General features: G+C 56.8%; 6 protein-coding genes across 6 annotated transcripts; 3 read left to right on the forward strand and 3 right to left on the reverse strand.

The window, feature by feature from the left end:
- Positions 1–1350: 1350 nt before the first annotated feature.
- Positions 1351–4960, forward strand: COL26b_012811 (uncharacterized protein; the record flags this gene model as incomplete). The annotated part of the gene is made up of 5 exons (XM_053185447.1): positions 1351–1480; positions 1534–1655; positions 1825–2508; positions 2571–4205; positions 4322–4960. 5 exons carry the CDS (start codon positions 1351–1353, stop codon positions 4958–4960), a joined length of 3210 nt encoding a protein of 1069 aa, XP_053030620.1.
- Positions 4961–8721: 3761 nt separating this feature from the next.
- On the reverse strand, positions 8722–9427 carry FIS1 (mitochondrial membrane protein; the record flags this gene model as incomplete). Its single annotated transcript, XM_053185448.1, has 4 exons — positions 8722–9051; positions 9154–9247; positions 9327–9345; positions 9412–9427. 4 exons carry the CDS (start codon positions 9425–9427, stop codon positions 8722–8724), a joined length of 459 nt encoding a protein of 152 aa, XP_053030621.1.
- A 757-nt stretch (positions 9428–10184) lies between these two features.
- SPC24 (kinetochore-associated Ndc80 complex subunit spc24) lies at positions 10185–11094 on the forward strand (the record flags this gene model as incomplete). The annotated part of the gene is made up of 3 exons (XM_053185449.1): positions 10185–10211; positions 10277–10409; positions 10649–11094. 3 exons carry the CDS (start codon positions 10185–10187, stop codon positions 11092–11094), a joined length of 606 nt encoding a protein of 201 aa, XP_053030622.1.
- A 715-nt stretch (positions 11095–11809) lies between these two features.
- Positions 11810–12350, reverse strand: COL26b_012814 (uncharacterized protein; the record flags this gene model as incomplete). The annotated part of the gene is made up of 2 exons (XM_053185450.1): positions 11810–11853; positions 11888–12350. 2 exons carry the CDS (start codon positions 12348–12350, stop codon positions 11810–11812), a joined length of 507 nt encoding a protein of 168 aa, XP_053030623.1.
- Positions 12351–16483: 4133 nt separating this feature from the next.
- On the forward strand, positions 16484–17578 carry COL26b_012815 (uncharacterized protein; the record flags this gene model as incomplete). Its single annotated transcript, XM_053185451.1, has 1 exon — positions 16484–17578. One exon carries the CDS (start codon positions 16484–16486, stop codon positions 17576–17578), a length of 1095 nt encoding a protein of 364 aa, XP_053030624.1.
- A 766-nt stretch (positions 17579–18344) lies between these two features.
- COL26b_012816 (uncharacterized protein) lies at positions 18345–18989 on the reverse strand (the record flags this gene model as incomplete). The annotated part of the gene is made up of 1 exon (XM_053185452.1): positions 18345–18989. A coding segment is annotated over one exon (645 nt), but the record flags the coding sequence as incomplete, so codon positions are not given.
- Positions 18990–19196: the final 207 nt, after the last annotated feature.

The raw sequence follows: 19196 nt of genomic DNA on the forward strand, positions 1-19196 counted from the left end.
CGTCGGTCCTCCGCCACGGCCTCATATCAGCCGGCGTCGTGACTTTTCTTCCCGGGGGCCGCCGCATGAGCCGTGGAGAACCTGCGGAGAACAATTCCAGAGAAGCCACACACTGACACTCCGCCAATGGAAACAAAACATTACGAGAACCGGCCGAGATACGGCATAAACCCACCTGCAGGGCTTGCTCACCACGGCTGCTGCCTCTCGCTCGGTGTTTTGCAGCAGGCGGTCTTTTCGATTCCGTCTCTCGGAGCGGAGCGTCGGCCTAACGCACCCTGGTAGCCCGTAAAACCTCTGGTGCAACCCGCCGCTTCTCATTCGCCAGCCAGGGGGGCTGCGAATCCTGTCATCGTCAACTCTCCCGCGTATCTTGGACAATCCCACGAAACGTACGAGGTACTATATTCGGAGGCCAAGCAGGTCGTCCTCGGGGAATTGGGCGCACTACGGCCGGGTTCCAGGACTTCTCCGCCAACAACGTGCGGACTTTGCAAGCCCCAGAGTCTGGGCTTGAAAGAACGTTGCGCGTGGGTTTGTGTCTCAAAGGGTCGTGTAGCTACAGTCTGCATGCAAACCCACTGCGGCGGACAAGAGTCAGGGATGCCCAGATGCAGCAGAGGCCTGGACGTGCTTTGATGAAAAAATGCTTCGATATAAAGGGTAGCCCGCCGGCCAACGTTGGCGCATCTGCTAGACGCAGGTAAACGCATCATCCGAACCAACACGACGAACATAGTTTTCAAACATCAGTCTTGCAAATCGTACCCCAACCCCAGTTCCGAGCTTGATCGACGACTTGAACTGTTACATCTCTCGACCAATCCCGTGTAGCCGTTGGAACTTCCAGGTACGTGAGCACCAACACCACCACCACCACCACCAACGTACGATGCAAGAAGCACCGCAGTTTCCTGCTCTGAAGCATGCTGCTCCGTGGGAATCGCCCGTTGCCCGCCTCACCGGGGGCCCGCTTTAGGCCCCCATCAGAGCAGATGCATCTGCGTCCTTCCGGCCCGCCATCCCTGCTGTTCCGCTTCCACATCCCCATCAGCCTGGGCGAACGACAGGGACCACAACGCTAATTGATAAAAGCCCATTCGACCAGAGCTCGTTGGTCTCGACGTTTCTTTGCAAGTCCGAGCGGAGGGGTTCCCTGGGTCTTTTGTGCGAGCATCTCGTTCTCTGCGTCCACCGCATCATCACATCACATCATCCTTGCGCGACGTTGGTCCTGTTCAACAACCCACCCGTGAGACACATTAGTTGATTGTTCTTTCATCAACAACACGAAGCCAGCGGCCCAAATATTCTCGACACTGTGTGTTTCGTCAGTGATATCTTTTCACCATGCCGTCTGCGGTGATGCCGGAGGAGGTGCCCATCCCCGAACCCTGGGGTCTTCCTTTCCTGGGTCATATTGCAGAGTTCAACCCGGAGAATCCCCTCGAGGACATCCACCGTCTGGCAGACACATTCGGTAGATAACACGATATCCATGGCCAGTGACGGACCAATTGCTCACTGTTTCAGGTGAAATCTACAGGTTACGCTTCCCGGGAGGCAAGACGCTGGTCATCTGTTCCACCAACGCTCTGGTCAACGAAGTATGTGACGAGACACGCTTCCAAAAGACGCTCAACAACGTCCTCAAGGTAAGTCTTCCTCCATCCGTCACCATTCCTTCATCCAAACGGCAAACCCCTGACAATTTGTACACAGGAAGTAAGATCGATCGCCGGCGATGGCCTTTTCACAGTGAGCACCCTCCTCCCCTCTCATCACCAAACCACACGACAGACATCACTAACACGCAACCCCCAGGCAAAACTCGACGAACCAAACTGGGGCATTGCCCACCGCATCCTCATCCCCGCCTTCGGCCCCGTCACGATCCGCGGCATGTTCGACGAGATGCACGACATCGCGACGCAGATGGCCATGAAATGGGCCCGCCACGGCTCCTCCACGCCCATCATGGCCACCGAGGACTTCACCCGCCTGACCCTCGACACCATCGCCCTCTGCGCCATGGACTTCCGCTTCAACTCGTACTACCGCGAGGAGCTGCACCCCTTCATCACGGCCATGGGTGACGCCCTCACCGAGTGCGGCAACCGCGACCGCCGCCCCGCCATCGCCAACTACTTCTTCCGCGGCACCGAGCACAAGTTCTTTGCGGATATCGACCTCATGCGCAAGACCGCCGACGAGGTCCTGCAGGCGCGCAAGGCGAGCCCCTCGGACCGCAAGGACCTGCTCGCCGCCATGCTGAACGGCGTCGACCCCAAGACGGGCCAGAAGATGACGGACGCGAGCATTATTGACAATCTCATCACGTTCCTCATCGCCGGGCACGAGACGACGTCGGGATTGTTGTCGTTTGCGTTTTACGAGTTGCTGAAGAAGCCTGCGGCGTACCAGAAGGCGCAGCAGGAGGTCGACAGCGTCATCGGGCAGGGTCCGATCACGATTGACCACTTGACCAAGCTGCCTTACTTGAACGCGGTGAGTTTCTCTCAGCATGTCCTCGTTTCGTGTAAAATCGCGGCTATACTAACGATGACCAGGTCCTCCGCGAGACTCTGCGCCTCTGCGCCACGATCCCCGCCTTCGGCGTCGAAGCAAAGGAGGACACGCTGCTGGGCGGGAAATACCCCGTCAAAAAGGGCGAGCCCATCCTCTGCCTCCTCGGCAAGGCGCACCTCGACCCCGTCGTCTACGGGGACTCGGCCAAGGACTTCGTGCCCGAACGCATGCTCGACGAGAGCTTCGAGCGCCTGCAGAAGGAGTTCCCCAACTCGTGGAAGCCCTTCGGCAACGGCATGCGCGCGTGCATCGGGCGCCCCTTTGCGTGGCAGGAGGCCCTGCTCGCCACGGCGATGCTGCTGCAGAACTTCAACTTCACCATGGACGACCCCAACTACCAGCTCAAGATCGCCGAGTCCCTGACCATCAAGCCCAAGGGGTTCTACATGCGCGCGGCGCTGCGGAACGGCATGTCGCCCACGCAGCTGGAGCACCGCCTCGCCGGAAAAGCGACGACGAAGCTGGCGTCCCGACCAGCTGCCGCCTCATCACAGACAAACGGCCACGACACAACAACAACAACCGCCGGTAGGGCCCTCCACATCTACTACGGCTCCAACAGCGGCACCTGCGAGGCCCTCGCCCAGCGCCTCGCCGCCGACGCCCCCGCCCACGGCTTCCGCGCCGCCGTCGTCGACCCCCTCGACACCGCGCGCGACAACCTACCCCGGGATAGCAGCACGCCCGTAGTCGTTATTACCGCCTCCTACGAGGGCCAGCCGCCCGACAACGCCGCGCACTTCACCCTCTGGCTCGAGAGCCTGAAGGGCGAGAAGGCCCTCGACGGCGTCGGCTACGCCGTCTTCGGCTGCGGACACCACGACTGGGTGCAGACCTTCCACCGCATCCCGCGGCTCGTCGACGACACCATGGCCGCGCGCGGTGCTATCCGACTGGTCGAGATGGGGCTGACGGACGCCGCGGAGCGGGACATGTTCAGCGACTTCGAGGTCTGGGAGGACGAGCTGCTCTGGCCCGCGCTGGCGGCCAAGTACGGCGTGCCCAATGCCGTTAACGGCGATGCGGCAGCGGCGGCAGCGGCCGGAGGGTTGTCGGTACAAGTCTCGAACCCGCGGACGTCGACTCTGCGGCAGGACGTGCAAGAAGCCGTCGTCGCGGACGAGACAATCCTCGTCGAGGATGACCACGCCCCGTCGGAGGTCGCCAGGGCCAAGAAGCACATGGACGTGCAGCTCCTGCCAGGCACGTCATACCGCGCGGGCGACTACCTCGCCGTGCTGCCTCTCAACCCGCGCGCGAGCGTGGAGCGGGTATTGCGGCGCTTCAGCCTCGCGTGGGACGCGTGCCTGACCTTCTCGGGCGACAAGCACGCCGCGGCGGGGGCGCTGCCGGTGAACCAGACGCTGTCTGCGGTCGACGTGCTCAGCGCGTACGTCGAGCTAGCGCAGCCCGCGACGAAGCGCAACGTGGCGAGCCTCGCAGAGGCGGCCGCGGAAGGGTCCGCGGCACGGAGGGAGCTGGAGACGCTCGCGGGCGAGGAGCGTTATCACGCTGAGGTCACGGTGAAGAGGGTGACTGTGCTAGAGCTCCTGGAGAGGTTCCCCGAGGTCGAGCTGGGAATCGGGGCATTTTTGGGGATGTTGCCGCCGATGCGCGTGAGGCAGTAGTAAGTTCTTTTATTCCGGTCTTTGGTTTTATCTTGAGGAGGTCATGATGCTGACAAGGAATGAACAGCTCCATCTCGTCCTCGCCGCTACGGAACCCGACACAGGCGACACTAACATACTCCCTCCTTGACGCTCCCTCATTATCAGGCCAGGGCCGCCACGTCGGCGTCGCAACCCACTACCTCGCGGCGCTGAAGAAGGGCGACAAGCTACACGTCGCAGTACGCCCGTCCCCCGCGGCGTTCCACCTCCCCGTGGAGCCCGAGAAGACGCCCATCGTGATGATCGCCGCGGGCTCCGGTCTCGCGCCGTTCCGCGGCTTCGTGCAGGAGCGCGCGGCGATGATCGCGGCCGGCCGGACTCTCGCGCCTGCGGTGCTCTTCTTCGGCTGCCGCCGGCCGGGCGCGGAGGACCTGTACCGCGAGGAGTTTGACCGCTGGGAGAAGATGGGGGCGGTGGGCGTGCGGAGGGCGTACTCGCGCGCGGTGGGGGAGAGCGAGGGGTGCAGGTATGTGCAGGACCGAGTGTGGCGGGAGAAGGAGGAGGTGGTTGAGTTGTGGGGGAAGGGGGCCAAGGTGTTTGTGTGCGGGACGAGGGGTATGGGTAAGGCGGTTGAGGAGGCTTTGGTGCAGGTTTTTCTGGATGGCGGTGTTGAGGGAGTTGAGGGGATGGAATTTGAGGAGGGTAAGAAGTGGTTTGAGGGGATGAGGAATGTGAGGTACGCTGTTGATGTGTTTGATTAGATTGGCGGGCTGGTTTGGATTTGAGATACTCCCCTCAGCGTTGGATAGATCATGGTCTCACTTCATACTTAAATAGCATTGGCATATATTCCCTTATGTCGAGATAAGTCCATGGGTTGTTCTTCGGCGATTGCCCGAATTGCCGTGACGTCCATAGCAAGCCCAGTTTACTTGAGCCGTATTTGAAGTGCTCTAGCAAGCGTAAGATCACAACAAGTACATGAATATGTTGGAGACAAGGGAAAAGAATAGCGCACAGAGTCCAAATCTGATCATACGCCACGAGCCTTTCAATTAAATAGCGTGTTGATAGCTGTCTAATCTTTCGGTAGTCTTCAGAGAACTAGAATACGAGAAGTCAGACGGGTTGGATGCAACAGATTCACAACTCTGTTCGCTCCGTTTAGCAGTCCTTATATGCTCCCCAGCCATACTCAACATGGCACAGAATATAATCGTGCGTATCATTCAAATTGATGCATGTAGTGGCACCTGGGCACTCCCCATGGCCTCATAGCTCACGTCGCCGAGGCGCGTTCCACGAAACAAGCAGACGGTTCCAGAATCGGTATATAAACACGACATGGCTACATAGTTTTCCATACGACCCAAATATGAGCTCAATCTAACCCTGTTCTGCAGCATGAGAGCTGGCAAATGTAAATCAACCGTCTTAAGACTTTCTCTTGATGACTAGGTTACCGATGGCATTTATGAACTAGGGAGTCTCAAACTTCTGTGAGAGTATTCAAACCCGAGTCCATCAACGCCAGGCGAGACAGATGGCGGTGAATAAAACCCAGCGCTATCAAACCTTAGAACATATTTTCATGCTCCGTAGGCCAAGAGACATAATGCAATCGCCTCTGGTCTGTCTCTGAATGACTTTGCTCCTAACGACACCGATTAGCCGACGTCTCACAAGCGCCGACGCGCAGCAATGTGACGACAGAGCCAATGTGCCCAGACATACTAGCCCTTCAGACCAACCTCCTTATCTTGTCTTCTTCTTAAAAGCGACGGCAACCGGGAAGCAATTAGGCTTCTAGCAGCGATGGGCTAATCGTGCGCTGTCCTAAGTATGGGCTGGGTAAACCGCAGTCTTCCTATGGATAGCTCGAGAGCCTTTGACCAGAGGAGACTCAAACTCCTGTAAGCGTATTAAAGCCCGAATATATTAACGCCAGGCGAGACAGGCGGTGGTGTAGACAACACGGCGCTATCAGACCTTCAGAGGATACTTCTGTTGTACACGAGGACTCGAGACTTAGCATCTGTTTCTGGTCTAGACTACTCAATTACCTCCATCAGTCCTTCATCTGTCGCTTTAGTGAAAGAGTCTCTCGTTCGAGGGAAGGTCTATATTTATGTACCTCACACCTGCTTATACTCTCTGACCCAGAGCAAACTTGAAGACGCACTTAAAAGGGTCGCAGTGGTAGCGAACTCCTTATTTGGCTGAAATTGTAATCGACGGGCAGTGCATCGGCTGTCATGAGATGATGATAAGAAACTTAGAGACGCGGACCAGCCGGAAGTCGTACATGTAGAAGTCTGAGTGTACCTGTAAGGTCCCATTCTGACATCGCCCTCCATTTATTCATGAACAGAATACCTCAGTGATAGAAAGGGTAGGAAAAGACAAGACGGAAGCAACGAGGATAGAACGATGGCTTACTCAGTATCGGCAATAGAATAACTGTGTCTTCTTTCACTAACACATGGCCGAGACGGGATCGAGAGAAGTGGTTAGGTACAGCAACAACTTTGACCATAATTGATTAGGTGCTTTAGTTTACCTTTCCACCTGGTTTATATTGGCCACGTAGAGCAAGAGCTCGCCTCATGTGAGGAAGGTGAGTACACATCTCACGCATAAGTAGCTGGAACACCCTGCTTAGAAATGTCAGGTTCCGGTCCAGGCAACCGGTGCGTGGAGAGGCGGCCATACACCTGCCTAGTATAGCCCAAATACATGCTGAACATGGTGATCATACTATTTTACCTGTAGAGACTTTAATTCTAATCTTGCTCGCCTTGTTTTTTTCTCAACTCACCCATCTTTAATGTACGCTGTCGCAGGCATCGTTAGCGAATAGTTGTTCCAATCCATCGTTTGAACCGACTTGACAAGAGTGTAGAGGCGGATGGCTGAATAACATCTTATGATGTTTCAGGTATTTCCTGGCGTTAAAGTAGGAACTTGCATGAAGACGGCTCAGAGTATATGATAGGGGTGCTCCAGACGACTGCATGGCAATATGAACGAAGTCTGCAACTGGTCATCATATGGCCCGGTGACACGCCTTCTTTACCGATCCAGATCTAGTGAACGATTGTGGGCGGTTGCTTGGGAACAAAGCATCGCTGTTGTCACCTGATCTGTACGGACCATCCACGCTGATCCAGTAAATAGAGGGAGGACGGAATGTTGGAAGTTCAATTGCTCTTATGTTGCTGAACATCAACTTAAGTTAAGTAACTTATTAAGCTACTAAATTACGGGGTTTCAGTGCTTTAAAGGTGAAATAAAGATTTCCCTAGTAGGAAAACTATAATGAAACCATTAAATATCGTCAAAAAGCAAAACAATACCTGTATCCCCAACACGTGCGTATTCACCCGTACCAGGCCTGATGAATGACAAAACAGCCCGGATTTCACCGTCGACGTCGGTGGTCGAACGGTTGTTCGTCTACCTTCTGAGGCTATCCGACCTTCCCATCGTAACATGCGGGCTTCCAGTCATTCAAATTTGCTGTTTGCACTTGGGCCTGAAGCGTTGGGTCGTCGTTTTGCCATGTTGATATGGTCTTTCTTCCTTTTTCTTTTCTTGTTATACAATTTTGCGGCTACAAATTAGCTGTTCTGCACCTTGACTCGCCGTCTGCCCCATCGCGCGAGACGAGACGGATTCTGATATAAAAGGAGACGATGCCTACCGGACTGAGGGGAACATCACAATGTCCACAACCACCAACAATGGATTGAACGCGCACACCATTCGGGCGGTGTCCATGTCGCGTGTCTGTCCCCCGATGGTATTTGAAGGCACCATCCTTCTGCTTGACGCCCGGGCTCACCGAATCACCTCAACAAATACTAGAGCGCCGACAGAGAAAAGCCGGGATGATGAGAATGGTGCGCTCGTCATGCGTCTGTCCCAAGGGGTGAACCGAGAGTTACCATCCGCTGCCGTACCGGATCAAGATGGTTTACAAATATACCGAACGGCAAAGTGCGCCCTATTGTGCGGTCGACTTTGATTGGTGATTCCACAACCTCTTGATTTATAACGGTTTCAGTTGGTGCGTCCACTCAGACGTACGACTTGCAAAAGCCCGGTCCTAGTGTTTACTGACGTATTCCAACAGTACCGTGACTATTCTCAAGTCCACGTAAGGCCGCTTCCATTCACCCAGTATCAGTCCTAACACATCGAGAAGCCTCATCGTCATGCCATAGTAAACTAACAAGACATAGACAACGTTTCGAATTCATGCCGCAATAGAATGCTATGAAAGTGAGAAAAGAAGTCTTTGTGTATACGCCTGTACACCGGAAAAGCCGTCGTCATGTCCATACAAGTACACATTACCAAGAAGAAAACACATAAAAGGGGGGAATTTTGTCCTCTCAAAGCAACACCGTCGTCTGCCCGCCCCATCCATCCATTCATCCCATGCTGTCGTGTCTCTCTTCTGCAGCTGCAAAAAGTCGTCTCGCTCATCAGCCGTACCGTACCCATCCATCCTCACCCCTCATCTCCTCTTCACGTTCCTCACCAAGAAGGCACCCACGACACCGGCCGCGACGGCGACACCGCTGATGATGGCGACGCCCATGAGGCCCTCCTTGGCGACCTTGTCGTCGACGAGCTGGCGCAGGTTCGAGGCCTGCAGGTTCGCGGGCTCCTTCTCGAGGAGGAGGTCGTTGTAGCGGCGGGCCTCGCCGTAGTTGCCGAGCTTGAAGTTGCCGAGGGCGAGGTAGTAGAGGCACTCGCGGCGGCGCTCGGGGGAGACGCGGAAGATCTCGGAGAGGAGGCGGACGCCTAGTTGTTGGTCGTTGCGGTTGTCTGATTTTACGAGGCCCTGTGCGTGGGGGGAGGGGTTTGTTAGCTGTGATGTGTCTTGGGCGGGGGAGGGAAGTGAAGGAGAAGAGACGAGGGGGGGAGGGAGAGGGAGAGGCCATACCCATGCGTAGTTGAACTTGGTTTGCACGCCGACCATCTCGCCTTCCTTCTCATATTGGGCGCGGAGGACCTGGAGCTCGGATGCCTTGAGGGGCCTGCGGTGCGGTGAGTATTTTACGTTACGCCTGCGCGATGCGTCGCGGGGGAGAGGTGAGGGGTGCGAACGCAACGTACGTTTCCGCGTCGAGGGCGTCTGTCGTCGTCAGTCACTGCTGCGCGGACCATCATGATGTGGAGGGAGGAGGGGTCCTCTACTTACAGGGTAGATCGACCATTTTTGCGTGATGTCGGGAGCTCTCTCACGGGAGGGGAGCTATGGACTTTTCGGGGGGGATCGTCGGGAAAAACTTCAAGCACGGCGCGGGCGCGTGTGTGCAGTTATCGTCTTAGGCGGGTTCAAGAAGCCGTTCGAGGGGTTGCACAAGGCGGTTTTGCAGATTTGGGCCTTTACGATCGGAGGGCGGGTTGGTTGGGGTGGCTTGCGAATGGGAAATGGATGATGGCAAACCTGCTTCGGAATGAGGCGGAAGTGGCTGAAGCTCTGACATCTGAAGATTGCGTGGGGACCGCGGAGGGGATCATGTGTGGCGGCCAGGCGCTGGCGCTGGCACGCTGGACAGCAAACACACACAGCAAGCAGCAGCAGCTGATGACGACGGCCGACGGCGGGCGAATGGGATGGACGGGAACCGAAGGAGGGAGGGGTTTCGCTGGGGGGTGCTGGCTCGCTCCAGCACTGGCCAGTCACTGAGGGGGAGACCATCGCACTCTGGAGGAATCAATCACAGGCCTGCAGCAGTCCGCGTACCCAACCTTAGTCAGCCGATTGTCGTCCCGGTGATGTCGACCCGATACGGGCTCCCGTCTTCTTTTTTGTTTAGGCGGTTTCCGCTTTGGGCCGAGTGACAGACACCCACGCAAATCACATCCTTTCATCACTTAACGAACGACGACGCGACAACCCGCGACTTCAAGCAACCCCGACGACACCTTTACCGCGCAAGACATCACCCACGAGGGAATACCGTCAAGATGCTTTTGGCAGAAGAGCCCGCGACGGTAGGCGCCCACACCACCGCACCATTGACATCTACGATGTACTGACTGATTTGGCGCGCACGCAGCTCATCCACCACACAATCGCAAACTTCAACATCCAGCCCGATAAACAAGCCATCGCGCGCATCAATGACTCCTACTCCACGCTCCAGCAGGCTCGCGAGATGCGTCTCCGCGATGCCGAAAATGCCCTCAAGAGTACGTTCCTCTCGTTACAGTGCATTGCCATTCGCCGGTCAAAAGTGACCCGACTACTACTCCAGCCCTCAGTGGCTTATCTATGGGAGACTCCCAAGGCCACCGATCACCACCAACGTCAACTCCCACTTCCGCCCCCACAAGCTTTTCTATGGGAGAGACCGAACATCGCTCCCGAGCCTCACACTTTTCTCCCAATCTCAAGACGCTATTTCAAGACGCTGACGAATTCCAAACAGAACTCTCCCGCCAACTAAACACAATGTCCTCCCAACACGCCGAGCTCACGCAAGCGCACTCCTCCACCGCCCACGCCTCCGAGATCGCCCGCCTCGACACCACCAAATTCCGCACCGCGAAGGCCGCCTCCGACGCCGAGATGGAGGCCGAGCGCCTCGCCCAGCAGGCCGCCGACCTCAACGCCCGCCTGCAGGAGCTCGAGATCCAGGGGCTCGACGGCTCCGCCGACGACCAGCAGCGCCGCCGCGACCCCGTCGACGACGAGGTCCTCCTGCGCCTCAAGGTCTACCGCTCCCTCGGCATCGAGATCGAGCGCGACACAAAGGACGGCGAGTTCAGCCGCGCCGTCGTGAGGAACGACCGCAAGGGGGATGTGCACGTCGTGAACCTGGACCCAAAGTTTTCAAAGTTCTTCTACGCCAACTACTTTTGGCAGACGTTGTGATTGATGGTTGGGGCAGACAGCGGGCGCGGTTCAAGTATTGCTATGACGGCGTTTGGGCGGAGTTATGATGGGATACCAGGTCAGGAATTACCTTTTTATCGCAAATACATACACTTGATACAAATACCAGGATGCACAGTTGTAATTGAACTTGTTTGATTATCCGTTTGGACGAATGAGATGTGTGATGTGATACTGCCAGACGCCTGATGACTCCCAAGAACCAACCCAAATTCCTTTCCATAGCTGGCCACGCCTAGCCGACCATGCCTTTGATTTCTTTAGCCCTTCCCCGTCATAAATTGATCCATTTCTACCTTTCCGTCCACCTATCACCCCGTCTGCAGCCATCCAAGGCGCGACATCCCATCCTGACGTATGAGAGGTACAGTTAACTCTTACATCACCCGCTTTTAGGGTCTCTCTTTGTCATCATCGTTATTTTCGAAGGTGACCTCGTTGTATAAACCATTCTTGGTCTTTTGTTATCACTCATTAGTGGTTGTAGTTAACGTGGTTCTCCCATTTTATGCCACCGCCACTTTCCTCACAGCCTTTGCTGATAAGCTTGGGAAGTAATCCCCGTCGGCGCCATCAAGCGCCGTAAACGCAATGTGGGATGCGTTTGTTGGTGTCCTTGCGCGAGAGCTGTTTGGGGACGTCATGGCATAGCCTCCCCGATTGCTCTCCGGACTCCTGTTGCGGCCTCCCTTCATCATGAGATAGCCGTCGCCACCGCCGGGCGTTGTGGGTCCGCCACTGGGACTCCGGTGGTGGTGCCTTTGATACTGACGGTCAGGAAGCTCAAGACGCGAGTTGATTGTCGTCCACAATTCATCGTCATTGCCATTTCCTAGACGCCATCCACCGAGACCCTCGTAGTCCCGGTCAATACCAACTGAGGGGAAGAGACCGATCCCGCCGGACTCCGAGATGGGCGTTATCGTGCCGACGGAGTGCGCCGATGCCGAGGACGGCCGGCGGGTACGACGTGAAGCCGAGCGTCGGGTTGGCGTTAATGAGGGAGAAGAACTGGCGGGTGACGGAGTCTTCGACGCGTAGGACAGGTACCGAGGGCGTCCAGTGATGTACGATGGTAGTAGAGATAGCGCAAGATCGAAGTAGACGAGAATGACTCGGAAGATAAGCACGGTGAAGGCGAGCGTCGTCGTAATCCCAGCGAATATGGCAAGCGGGACGGTGAACAAGAAGAGGAAGGGGACGATGATGGCGTACATGGGGTTGATGAGGGCCATGATTGCGGTCGTAGAGCGGACGGGGGGAGAGGCGCGTGTAAGGTGATGGCTCGGTGCGGACTTCATTCACCACATCGCCTCGAATCTCCCGGTGTACTGGTCGGAGAGTGGTTTATCTGTTCGGCGTAGCCAGTTGTGGAAACCGGTTGTGACCAGTATCTCCCAGTACCTGAATCGTATGATCCCCTCGCAGTCGTTCGTTCGGTGGTCCGATCGTTCGATACCGTTGTAATACCCCAACACCCACAGTCGATTTTCCCAATATCTCTCTAGGTAGAGAAACAGGAACGTCCGAGGAAAGGGAAGTGGTAACTGGACGGACAGCTGGCGACTTTGTACGATGGAATGGCTTGCAGCTGGGAGGAATGGGGGCACACAAAGTCAAAACCCGGACGGCATGGTGGTGGACGGGGGAGGTATGCTGTAAGAGTATGGGATGAGACGGAGAGGAGCCGGGAGCGAACCTTCAAACCTTGAGGTTGGTTGGTGGCTTCCTAGCGAGTAACTGCAGCACGCAGCAGCAATACCAACAGTACATGAGCAGGAGCGGCTGCAGCATGGAAGGGGGGTCTGAACTGAACCACACCGGAGGGTAAGGTAGGGGTGGCAGTCTAGTCGTCGCGGGCACTTTGTTTGTCTCTTTCACATGCCGGGAGCTAGCGGCAAAGCCTAGCACCGCCCTTGCCCTCCATTCCCTTGTCCTGGTCTGTCTTGTCGGAGGGTTCGATGCAGTGTAACGCTATTTTAGTAGCCACGGAGGGAAAAAATGGAGAAGCCGAGCTTGCGCTATCAGAAGCTACAGGGTCCCGAGTAGGGACTACATCAGTTGCCAGTGGTTGGACTGATGATGGAATGGCCCTCTGCTTTGTTGTGAATGGCTGGCTCCCCCAGCGCAGCGGCGTTTTTCTGTGCGTTTTCTCGCGCTCAAGCTGGGGGACTTCAGAAAGTTTATGGTGGCCACATACGGGGGCTTCGGAAGGGTCAGTGAATGGAAAAAGAATTTGCGATTCTCTTTTTTTGTGTTTTCAGGGCCTGTGTGCTCTCTTTCGTATTGGAAGGGTCGTCACTCTGTGGAAACTTCAGGCCGTCCAATATTGCTGCTCAAATCAGAGTCTTGTCCCTGGGACGGGGGCCGGGGAAACAGAGTTTGTAGTTCCTGGACGCTGGCTCCCATGTGAAGACAGACGTGTTTCTCTGACAGAAACGGCTGTGGGGGCAAGCGGGAAACAGAGTTTGCCGGGTGAATCAGCGACTTGACTTATGCGCCTTCGGACTGGAGAATCCTGAGGTCTTTTCTGCCAGCCAATGCTCATGTAATGCGACCGCCGCCCTGGCGTTGGTGGGAGAGTGACGAAAGACCAGAGCCCTGCGACCGGACTTGGGATGGGGGACGTTGGGTGTGGTGTAGTGTAGGCGTGAGTGTGCGAGCAAGCGTGTGCCGGCATGCCGCTATCAGATTCGCAATCGAGCTGCCGTTTTGGTATGAAGTGACGATGAATGCAATTGCGACAGTTGGCCGACAGAGATAAGAGACGACGACGGGTGGGTGCTCTCGGTGAGGTGAGGTCGAATCCCCGAAAGCGATCGCCCAACTTCTCCGCATCTCCAGACTCCAGACTCCAGATGTGCCAGGGCCAGGGTCAGCGTCGTATGGAGCGTCCGGGGAAAGGAGCAAGGGCGCAAACCCCCGAATAGAACACCCCGCAGATCCAGACCTGGGCGAAAGACAGAACTTCTGTGGTTCTCCAGTTAGATGCTCTCGCCGGCGAGCGAGGAGCATGGATGGAGCGGCGGCATATCACCACTCGGCGTCTTCATTGCGTGGAGGTAACTTTATGTGTGTGATGTGCGAGTGCTCTCAGTGGTCAGGACGGCTCTCAATGGACCAGGGTTGACGCTGTGCATTTTCTGGCAGTGGTGGGTGGCTGAGGAATGGACAAGATTGGGCCGATGTTCACAACAGCAGTCAGAAGCAGCGAAGATCCTTCGTAGGTGCGAAACGTTCAAGCTGCCGACGTTCTGAAGGCAAACGACGGCGATATCTGCCGTCTGCCGCCCCAGGACGGCCCCTGACGGGCAGGCGAGATCGTCTTGGTTTCCCCGCGACTCTGACATCGTAAGGGATGTCCAAAATCCAGTCGAGGCCTCGGGGCGATCCAAATTCCTGGGGTGCATATCGGGGTGTCTTGGTAGCTGAGTGCTGTGGGTGTCAGGTCGATAATCCGGGGAATTGTCCACTGGCGGTTGTCTGGGGGCTGTCAATGTGGGAACATCATGGTCCATGCCTCTTCAAGATGGCAGTCAACGCCAGATTGCGAAGGCAGACGCCACAGGTAGCGCAGACGAGCCGATCGTCAGAAGCGATTGCATCTTGCAGGCAAGCTTGGAACATTGAGCTATCGACGAACGGCGAGCGCAGGCCACGTAGAGGTCGAAGCACGACGATGCAACCGGGGGTCGACTCCCCTAGACGCAGCCCTAGCTTTGATAGATTGACAAGGCGAGATGAGACACTGGGCCTTTGGCGATGTCGAGGTGAGCCGTCGGATTGCATTAGAGGGCCCCGCCTGGCTTGGTCATCTTTACATTCCGCAGCCGTGATTCGCAAGCTTGGAGCTCTCCGGTGAGGACGCAGTCGTCGGCGGGCGTCAAGGTGTTTGTCCATGTGTCCGTGTTGTGCATAATGAGCAGAAACTCTGCAACGAAGCTATGCACTGAGCGAAACCGTCAGGACGTCTGCGAGCGGTTGCTGTGGTGTTGTTGGCTTTCGAGATGGGCTCAGAAGGACAATGGATCAGATAGCATGTCTTGGTGCTGCGTGGTGAGATGATGAGATCCGAGGTACATCTAGCCTAGGTGGTGGTGGAAGGGCAATGCGATGGTAAGGTACCTTGAGTAGGCGAGGAAGAAGAAGCAGACGAGGTGGAGCAACAGGAGTGAGTCGCGGGCGGGAGAGACACGCAGCGACATCATGGCACCGGTAGCACTGGCGCCTTCCCAAAGTCCGGACGGGGCAGAGGGAGCTGGGAAGCTGGGCTGGGCTGGGCTGGGTGCCTGCCCTGAGGTGTTGGTGTTGGTGTCTTGTCTTACATTGCGTGCCTACCTTACCTCATGGAGCTCGACGCAGTAAGGGTCTCGAGTGTCTCTCTTTCCCGTTCCCCCGTATGCCCGTCCGTCCCTTCCTGCCCACCAGCGCTGCGAGGTGATAGGCAGGAGGTGAGTGGGGAGATCGGAAGAGGTGCTTGGATCCTTCCAGACCACGTCCCCTTGACATCATTCCGCAGTGTCCCCACTAATTGCCCGTTTCACTCATTCCCGCAGCTGCCCGCACTCCGGCTGCCAGCCTGCCACTGCCAGTGCTGCCTCCACTATTACGACCACGGCATCATCCATTCCCTCACCACCACCATCATCATCGCGCCTTGAGCAAGTGCGCAGAAGTCGACATCGAGATGCCCCACGGAAGGTAGTCACCTCACCTGCGTTGCATGTGGCAGCCTCCTTCTCATCCCGCCTATCCGTCAACGACCATCAAACAACCACCATTCGTCTCTTTCATCATCGCCGTCTCGCCATTGTCCACATTGACGACCTTGACGTCGTTCGCAAACCGCATCCCTCGCACGCACATCCAGAGCGCCGTCGTATTCGCAAATACAGACCGCTCGACTTAGACCGTCCCAGCGTCGTCCGGTCCCTGCTTCCCACCGTCGCCCTACAGCTTCCAGCCATCCCGCTCTCGGCAACCGACTGGCACCGGGAATCCTTTGACGGATAGCTCCATCCTCAGCTCAGCTCTACGGCGAGGTACACCCAGCTTTACCGACAATTTACCGCAGTCTTCTTCTTGTCTCCTAGGGGCCTCTGCTATCCTACTGGCCCTTCACCTCGACGTTTAACCTTCGGCGATCCCCGTCTCCCGCTTCCCGCCTTCCCCGCCTACCGTAACCCGGCACAGTCTCTGATACCACCCATCTTAGACGCATCGACCACCAAGGCTGCCCAGCATGTGTCTTCAACATGAGGATGGGCATCATAACCCCTCCACTGCCGTCACTTCTGCCTCGACTACGTCGGATCCTTTCCCCTGGGACCATGGAATCTACGATGCCCATTGCCACCCCACGGACACCATGTCGTCTATCGAGACGATACCCGGCATGCGCGTCGCTACGCTAACCGTCATGGCCACTCGCAGCCAGGACCAGTCCCTCGTCGCTGAGGTAGCAGCATCCCACGGTGTGCGCTCAAGGGACGAAATGTCTCAAGGCCATCTGATCCCCTCCTTTGGTTGGCATCCCTGGTTCTCCTACCAGCTGTTCGACGACACCGTGCCCGTGGCTGAGAGGACGTACCACGAGGGCCAGCCCGACGCAAAGAAGCGACACTACCAGGCCGTCCTAGCACCCGCCCCTGAGGACCCCAGCTTTATTGACGCCCTGCCCGCCCCGCGCTCATTGTCAGTCTTTTTAGCAGAGACTCGTGCTCGTCTGCAAAATCATCCCCTTGCTCTAGTCGGTGAGGTAGGTCTTGACAAGGCCTTCCGCCTGCCTGAAGGAACCACCAACGTCGACCAGTCCTCCCGTGACCAGACCCTGACCCCGGGTGGTCGCGAGGGGCGTCGTTTGGCTCCTCAACGTGTCAAGATGCCCCACCAGATTGCCGTGCTGAAAGCTCAGCTGGCGCTCGCGGGCGAGCTAGGCCGACCCGTGAGTGTCCATGGCGTCCAGGCTCATGGTGTACTCCATGATGCCCTTGCATCCCTTTGGAAGGGTCACGAGAAGGAGGTTATCACCAGGCGCCAGAAGAGGATGGTCGCCGAGGGAGCCGAGGACCCCTATTCCGAAGATGAGCTTGATGAAGATGACTACGGCAGGAAGCTCGTGCCGCCGAAGCCTTTCCCGCCGCGGATATGCCTCCATTCGTACTCTGGTTCGGCTGAGATGTTCAAGCAGTACACTAACCCAGCCATTCCCGCACGGATATATTTCTCCTTCTCCTCGGCCGTTAACCTAGGAACCAAGGCCAACGCCGACAGCATAGTGGAGGTCGTCAAGGCTTGTCCAGATGACGCTATTCTGGTTGAGAGCGACCTGCACGTCGCAGGTGAGGAGATGGAAGCTAGACTCGAGGAGATGTACCGCAAGGTATGCGAGGTCAAGGGATGGACGCTCAAAGAGGGCGTCGCGCGCATAGGCAAGAATTACCGCCAGTTCATTTTTGGTTGAGGTTCTGGCCAACATGCGCTGGTGTTAATGAGGTCACGAGATAGATGCTCACCGCCATGCGCGGTCATTCACAGTAGATGCTTACAGCGAAAGAATTAGAACGGAAGAATTCCTCAACAAAATCAGCATTTCAGCATGAGCGTTCCGGTGAGCCATGAGCAATAGGATTCTTGCCGTGACTGTTTGTATGATGTACTTGACACAAACTGCCCTTTCCTTGATTTACATTAATCGAGCCTCTCACTGATGTGGTGCTTCTTGAGACGCTAGACCTTTAGATCTGACATGACCATCAATTTCACAGTAGATCTACTCTAGCCCCTTCAACGGACCTTGAATCGAGGACTGAGATATTGGAATGGGAGTGGGGCACATGAAATCCATCTTCACACGATGACTGAGCAGATGAAGGTGAACATGTGAAGTTTTGAGTACCATTGATCACCACCGGCTATAATCTGGGCAGAGCTGGTTTGCTCGAACTGCAATGAACAACTGAAACATATGATTTCTACCTCCCCGTTGGAATTATACCATCCCTCTTCCGTGCATGACACTCATACCACGCAGTTGCAAAAAGCTCAGAAAGCGAACGCCCATATATACATAGAAAAATCAAGGACTCTCAGGAGTCTTTTAGATGGGGAAAAAATGCCGGATATCTTTCTACTACACTTTGATAAAAAAAACCCCCCCCCAAGCTCGATGACGTTACAAAACAAAAGACATATATAGACACACAACACACACAACACAACGACCATGCTCAGTTCTTGGACGGAGGAGCCTCGCCGAGCACGTCGTCGATGCCCTCGGGCGCGGGGCCGTCGGAGACGCTGGGGGTGTAGTCGCTGGAGCCCGGGGTGTAGCTGCTGAAGCCGTCGGAGACGACGACCGCGGGGGCGGCCTCGTCGTAGGTGGGCAGGGCGTCGTCGACCATGTAGTCTGCGAAGGCGGCGGTGGGCGAGGGGGGAGTCATGTGTTGCTGTTGCTGGTGGTGTTGGGGTTGGAGGTGGTGCAGCTGGCGCTGTTGGGCCTGGTAGGCGAAGTGGTCCTGCTGCTGCTGCTGCTGCTGCTGCTGCTGCTGTTGTTGTTTTTGGGCAGCGAGGCGGGAGCGGGCTTCCTCGGCGGCGACCATCTCCGAGACGAGGGAGGCTGCGTTGCGGAACTCGACGATCTCCTGGGACATGGCGTTGTTACCCCCGTCGGAGAAGTTGGAGGAGGCATTGCTGGCGGAGCGGTAGCGGGAGCTGCCGGACAGGAAGGCCTGCTTCTCCTCGTCCTCGGCGGCGGCGGCGTTGGAGGCGGCGAAGACGCGGGACCAGAGGGCCGGGAGGGAGGCGGTGAAGGCGGCCTTGCGGGCCTCGCGAGCGTCGCGTCGGCGTTGGCGGCGGGCGCGGCGGTCGGCTTGCTTGCGGGAGGAGGTGGAGGCGAGGCGGGCGCGGAGGAGGAGGGCGATGCCGACGAGCAGGATTAGGATGGCGGCGATTTTGGCGGGGAAGGGGACGAAGCCGTGCGGCGGGGGAGGGGGACCGCCGTGGTGGTGCGGGCGGCGGTGGTGGTCGTGAGGGCCGAGGGGGTGTTGTTGGTCATCTGGCGGCGGGGGGCCGGGAGGGGG

This window comes from Colletotrichum chrysophilum (assembly GCF_026319265.1).
Source record: "Colletotrichum chrysophilum strain AFK26 chromosome Unknown scaffold_191, whole genome shotgun sequence".
Lineage (NCBI taxonomy): Eukaryota > Fungi > Ascomycota > Sordariomycetes > Glomerellales > Glomerellaceae > Colletotrichum > Colletotrichum chrysophilum.